This window comes from Setaria viridis, chromosome 8 (genome assembly GCF_005286985.2).
Source record: "Setaria viridis chromosome 8, Setaria_viridis_v4.0, whole genome shotgun sequence".
In the NCBI taxonomy this organism is placed as follows: Eukaryota; Viridiplantae; Streptophyta; class Magnoliopsida; order Poales; family Poaceae; genus Setaria; species Setaria viridis.
In genome coordinates this window covers 10,400,309-10,407,077 of record NC_048270.2, presented here as the reverse complement: position 1 = coordinate 10,407,077, position 6,769 = coordinate 10,400,309, and the positions used below count along the sequence as shown (strand labels likewise).

The following is a 6,769-nucleotide window of genomic DNA, read 5'->3' as shown; positions in this document are numbered from 1 at the left end:
TGGTGCACGAGTCGGCACACCGACCGCGGCCGGGCGAACCGGCCCGCGCTACGCATGCATGGCAGTAGAGAGTAGAGTAGCCGATGAAACAAGCACCCAAGAGGTCGGCAGCAGTGGAGCGAGCACCGAGCCGTGCTCATTTTTTGAGGAGGGACGATCGAGCGTCCGTTTTCCAGAAAAAATAAGGAAGGAATAATCCCGGCCACGCTGATTTCACACCGCGTGGAGAAAACGCAACGTGCGCAACATTGGCAAGCGCATCGCATGACAGGTGTCACAACTCCATTTGTGAAGGAAGGCAGAGGCTCCTCCAATCCTTCCTGCGATATGAGTAAAGTATATTAACTAGAAAAATTCACATGGTCCGGCGTTTTCCGGCCGAGTCAAGCCGAGCCGCTCCAATGAACAATCGCTAGGCCTGCGGCCCAGTGGCCCACTGCTAGTGTGGCTGGTCCTTGTCCCGCCCGGCCGTCCACAGGAATCGCTGCGGCCCAGTTCAAAGGTACGAGTAGTCGAGTCGTGACAGAAAAGTTCTATAGTTCAATGATTGCCAAGAACCTTTGGCACACAGTACGAGTAGCAAGCCTTTGGCCGGCTCCGGCAATCTCTTTTGGACTACATGAATTTCCTTCATAGTATTTTTTAGATATAAATAAAATCCTCCTTCCTCCACAGAACTGTCGAAAAGAGGGGGAAAAAAGAACTACCTCTCAAATTCACTACTACCTTAATTCTCGTCAATAAGGATTAAGAGTAAAACAAGCATGTGCTATCTCTCTACATTACCCGACCGCATTTAATTCCCGTGCTCTCTCCTTATCATTTGACTCAAAAAAGGTTTAAATCTTCGGCCCTATATTTCATCTTGTGGCATCATTTCATCAAGCTCTAACAATCTCCTTATCATCTCATCAAGCCTACAACCACGACGAGGTGCCTCCAGTTTTGGTTGTACTCATCTACAGATACCTTATGTTTACAAGGATTAATCTACTTAAAGTCCTTGTTTGCCAAAAAAATAATGTAATAAAGTCCTTATATAAATATAGAGTCATACATCAACAACTACTACCGCATAAATACAAAGACTTTTATTAACTGGTAGGTCAAACAAGTGGCAAGTACTGTAGTATACAATTTCTTCCTCATATCACAGAGAAAAAGAAATTAAAGAACTCGGATAACTTAGAAAAGATAAGCTCCTCGCTAAAAAAGAAAGTTAGAAAAGATAGGCATGGGTAGTTGGGAGGGATAGAGAGAAGAGTGAGAGAGGGCCGGGGCACGGCGACACCGTGCTCTCGTGTTTACAAATTGCAGTTTCCAAATTCTCGAGTCAAGAAGGGCGACCGGTGCCGGCGCGGATGGCGATGGGGGCGGCGGCGGCGCGCGCGGCGGCCGCGGACGCCGTGGTGACGTTCCTGTGGGTGCTGTGCGCCTCCGCGCTCGGCGCCACGACGGCGGCCGTCACGTCGCTTCTGGGGGTGGCGCAGGAGGAGGGCGGCGGCGGCCACTACGCGCTCCTCGTGACCGCGTCCCTCCTCGCGGCGCTCCTCTTCGCCTTCGACCTCCTCTGCGGCGCGCTCGGCGGCGCCAGCTTCAACCCCACCGACTTCGCCGCCTCCTACGCCGCCGGCCTCGACAGCCCCTCCCTCTTCTCTGTCGCGCTCCGCTTCCCCGCGCAGGTTCGGCTTCAATTCTTCTCCTCCAGTCCCCCTCAAGTACGGTACCCATCCCTCCTGAATTCGATCGAATCGAGTCGAGTTCTGAGGCGATTGCGTGCGTGTTGTCAGGCCGCCGGCGCGGTGGGCGGCGCCCTGGCGATCTCGGAGCTGATGCCGGAGCAGTACAAGCACACGCTCGCGGCGGCGGGGCCGGCACTCAAGGTGGATCCACATACCGGCGCCGTCGCCGAAGGGGTGCTCACCTTCGTCATCACCCTGGCCGTGCTCTGGATCATCGTCAAGGGGCCCCGGAATCCCGTCCTCAAGACCATGCTGCTCTCGGTCTCCATCGTTAGCCTCATCCTCGCCGGGGCAGAGTACACGGGTCCTTCCATGAACCCAGCCAACGTCAGTATCTTTTACTTTTCCTTCCAATCTCCCTCCGTTTTGCTTCAATATTAATTTCCAATGTTAGTCACCGTCATCATCTTCAGTGCCAATTGCAAACACCCTACGCCTTTTTCTTGCGCTCAATTTTGTTACCGACCAAAGCAAATGCTTCCTTGATGTATGATACTCCATCCTGGACACGTGCAGTTTTAGAAGTACCATTCACAAAATCTAACTACAAAAAAGCTGGAGTCGTGTTAGAAATGAACCACCGGTCTACTAACAAATATACGTTGTTGGGAATGTCAGGCACTCGGGGCAAAAACTCGTACCTTGGGATCACAAGCTTCTATTTTAATTACCTGGGAAGCTTTTTTTTTACATACTCCCTCTATTTCAAATTATAGTTCGTTTTGACTTTTTAAGATATAGTTTGTGATATGTATCTAAATATAATATATATCTAGGTGCATAGTAAAGAAAAGTCAAAACGAACTGCAATTTAGGTAACATACTATCACAAATATAGGTTTACATACCTGTTATTTATACTAAATCATTCTTTTAAATACTTTTACCGTATTATGCTACTGTTTGGGAAAAAAAACTTCTTGACAAATTATAACTCCAAAGCATCTGTGCTGTAATTTCTAATTATTCATTCTCCCTTTGAATTGTCCATCTGCGTCTGGGCAGTCAAAGATGCTTACAGAACAATCTCAGGTCCCACCTACTAATTCAGTCATTCTTTAGTTGTTTCTTCTTTTATTCCGCCAAAGTGAGAACACATGACCATGTTATCTACCCTGCCTGCTTTGCAAGAGACTCCCTCCGTTTCAAGTATACATGTGCGTCAATTTAAATAAGCTTCATATATTTTAAAGTAGAGTGAGTAACCAAATTAAATGTTTATTAATATATTATATGTTGATTCCTAAAAACAAATTCATAATATTATTATTTTGGTATTAGATTGATGTGAAGTTATAAAAGGTAACGGACAACGTTGTATCACTGAAATCATGAAAAGTTAGATGCAGCAACTAAAACGAGAGCATGAAGCAATATTCACTGAATCTTAGTAGAGTGGTCGACTCAAGTCAAGACACAACTAGGTTGCTTGTCCAAGGGAGGTGTGATATTCACAAGCCACTCAAACTGCACTACCAGCTATAAGTTCACTAGCTGAGAATCACCTTCATACGCCTCCTTTTATCTCGATTTAAAGTTAACCCGAGACAAAAGGTGCTTTAGTCCCGGATCAAATATCAATCAGGACTACAGGTCCCCTTTTAATCCCAGGTCAAAAATCAGACACCCGTGGGAGACCCTTTAGATCCTTTAGACCAACTGGGACTAATGGTCACCCTTTAATCCCGGTTGGTGTTACCACTTGGGACTAAAGCTCTCGACCCTCTAATCCCAACTAGTTGGTAAACACCAACCGGGACTAAAGGGTCACTCGGGACTAAAGGATCCCCACGGGTGGTTGAAAAAGGACTAAACCCCTCGGACCCTCTAGTCTCCGTTTGTGTTACCAACTAGGACTAAAGACACAAACCGGATCTTTAGTCCCGGTTGGTAACATAAACCGAGACTAAAGGGTTTCCCACGAGTTAATACAAAAGGATTGCATTTTCCCCCTATATAGTTAGATGAGCTGTGTAGGTGGGATAGTAAGGAAGCTATGCGCGAGGCTTGAGGTCGTGGGTTCGAATCCCACGCATCGCACACGCGCATATTTCGCGTGAAAAATCATGTGATTTGTGCGTGTGTGTTGGGGGCGGGGGCTCCCGGGAATTTCTAATATTTTTTGCGCAAAATCTTTAGTCCCGGTTCATATTGGGTGGGGGTTGTGCCTAGCATGGCGACCCCTTTAGTCCCGACTAGTTTCACCAACCGGGACTAAAGTTTAGTCCCGGTTGAGTAACCCAGGACTAAAGATCCTCCTTTCGCCTCGATTGTTTTATCCCGGATGGATTTTTGGGATATTTGCTCCCTACCAATCGGGACTAAAGGTGAGTTTTCCACCAGTGGTTCTAAACTTATGTTTGTATTTATGTGCTATTTCAAAGTGATGCACTGATGTTCCTACTTATAGTATCTCCAACATTATAGTTTGCCACTTGCTAATTGTGTATCCGTATTAGATAGCACCACAGATATCCCAGCTGCGGTCCATAGCGCCAGCAATTCTTGCCTTACTTTTTGGTTATTGGGCCATCTGGTCAGATTAAAGCTTGACTACTCAAGCCTTCATGCTGTGAATAGAATTGAAAGTACAAGCACTAAAATACTAAGCATGCTGATACAGTAGTAGAATATTGAAGCGAAGCCTAGTAGAATAAATCTTAGTATGAAGGAATCACCACAAATTTGGTAACAACATTGAGGTTCTTTTTATCGATAACTTTAATAATATTTCATTCATGTGTTGATTGTAAGTAATAATATTAGATCTGTTAAGTACGCTTTGGTGGAGCCTATGACCTCCCAGGGTTGTAATCAACACATAGCCTCTGTGCCAACAAGCCAAGGAAGTCGCTTGCGCCGTCTTCCGATGATGTACCGCATAGCAAAGCTGAGCAACCCGCCGCAGTTCACTGCAAGCCTAATCGTCCTACAATGTCATTGCTGCAAGCGCCGTCCTCGGACACAGTCCCACACCGCACTGACAGCTGCCAAGCAACGCCAACCGCCGTGGTCCGCTGCAAGCAGCCAACCCAACAAACATGCAGCAACCCCTGGCCGCCACCACAGCTATAATCGCTTCCATGTGAGCTCGGCAACCCCCGTCAAACTTGCCATCTTGCACCATGCCACCTTGCTGCGCCGCAAGCCCATCGTGGCGGAACCGCCACCACCGGCGGCAGCCTCCCATGACCATCGGCATCACTAGTATTGCCACAAGCCAAGTTGGATCTCTAGAAACGACGCCTCCAAGGAGGGCATGACGCCAATGGCACTGCCATCACTCGTCCAGAGTCCGGACAAGGTTTTCACCCAGAGAACCTCGTGCAGCAGGGATAGAGCTCCAACATGATGCCCCCAACGGGAAGAACGACGTCCTAGGGCGCTGCCGCCACCATCACCAACAAGATCACCGGCAAAGGCTTTTGCCCAAAGCATCCCATCTTATGCTGCTGCACACACATAGCCTGGACAATAGCCATGGAAGCCCTCTCGGGGGTGGCGCCGCCACCCGACCTCCTCACATCACACTACTGTGCCTTTTCATCTACTGCCACTGCACGCCCACACCCTGCGCTCGCCGCCCAGACACGCCACCGACCTCAAATTTGCCATGTCGGCTACCACCATGAGCCAAATCCAGCACACGGCCGCCACACTCACTCTTGCTGAGCCGACAAAGCTACCTTCGTCGCCTCCAGGTCATCAGCCCGCCCGTGCACTACACGAGTGAGGCTGCCTCCTTGCTCCACGATGGCGAGCGCGCCACTGCTACCGTGCGGCCTCCTCCCGACGCTCCCCGCTCGCTGCTGCCAAACTGCAGCGCCGTCGCTGCCCCACACGCTGCCGCACGGCCTACACACCTACTTTAGGATAGGCCGAGGGGATCTGGGCGGATGCGGCTGCCAAGCTGCAAGCGGATGCAGCACTTTAGACTTGCGTGCCCGCCGACATCTTGCGTGCCTACACGACCACCAGCCACAAGCATGAGGCCACCAACAGTAGCTGCCACCACATGACCTCCCCTAGTTGCCATCCTCCACGCGCGTGAGCATCGGAGCCCGCGCCGCCGCCAAGCCTCCTCGCCGGATCTGGTGCCCCAGATCTGGGCGGCATTGCTACCTATGGCAAGACAGCAGGGCGCTAGAGCCCCGCTGCCACCATCCTCACCAGCCCCCGGGCTTCCGGCAGCTAGCTCTGGTAGCGACAATGTGGCAGAGGAGAGGGGAGGGCCTGGCGGCGCTGAGGTATGGTCGCCGCCCAAGTCACCCAGTGGAGAGTGACGCGGGGGCATCGAGCGTATTGGATTGGTAATGAGTAGCATCAAGATATTCTTTTGTTTGTATCTACTTTCCTGCACTTTCCTAAACAAACATTAATGCTTACTTAGTTTACTTATTTCTTTGTAATTTGTGTGTTTTGGTCAATTATCATAAACAGGCATTTGGCTGGGCATACGTTAACAATTGGCACAACACATGGGAGCAGCTATATGTGTACTGGATATGCCCCTTTATTGGGGCCATGCTTGCTGGATGGGTCTTCAGAGCGGTGTTCCTACCATCAGCACCTAAGCCGAAGACCAAGAAAGCGTGATACATTGCAATCCTGGATTCATATATATAGTCATCATTTGGTGTTGGATGTTGGTTTGAAGAAATCAGAAAACACAGGAATATCAAAGAAGTTCATGATGTATTTGATTTCCTCAACTTACAACAAATCTGGTATTGTGCTTTATTACTTATGTGTCATTTTATTTGTATAATGAATTTAGCTAATTAGCATATCTTATTTATCTTTTTATTCTTTCACGCTTTTTTTCCTTTTTAGTATGACAAAATCATCAATCCCAACTGGAAGTCAAAATTTGCTATTGGACATCTTATAAACGTGGAATTTGCTTTCGAACATCGTTCAATGTTGGTTTTGCTATAGAACACTATCCCTTCATGATAATTAGGTAGTGAGGGCACATAACCATGCAGGCCGTTGCTTTGCTAGATTGCTATCTTCTGCTACCAACT

General features: G+C 48.6%; 1 protein-coding gene across 1 annotated transcript; it reads left to right on the top strand.

The window, feature by feature from the left end:
• The first annotated feature begins 1,227 nt into the window (after nucleotides 1–1,227).
• Nucleotides 1,228–6,531, top strand: LOC117834039 (aquaporin SIP1-1). Its single transcript, XM_034713654.2, has 3 exons — nucleotides 1,228–1,682; nucleotides 1,791–2,069; nucleotides 6,183–6,531. Exons 1-3 carry the CDS (start codon nucleotides 1,362–1,364, stop codon nucleotides 6,336–6,338), a joined length of 756 nt encoding a protein of 251 aa, XP_034569545.1. The 5' UTR covers nucleotides 1,228–1,361; the 3' UTR covers nucleotides 6,339–6,531.
• Nucleotides 6,532–6,769: the final 238 nt, after the last annotated feature.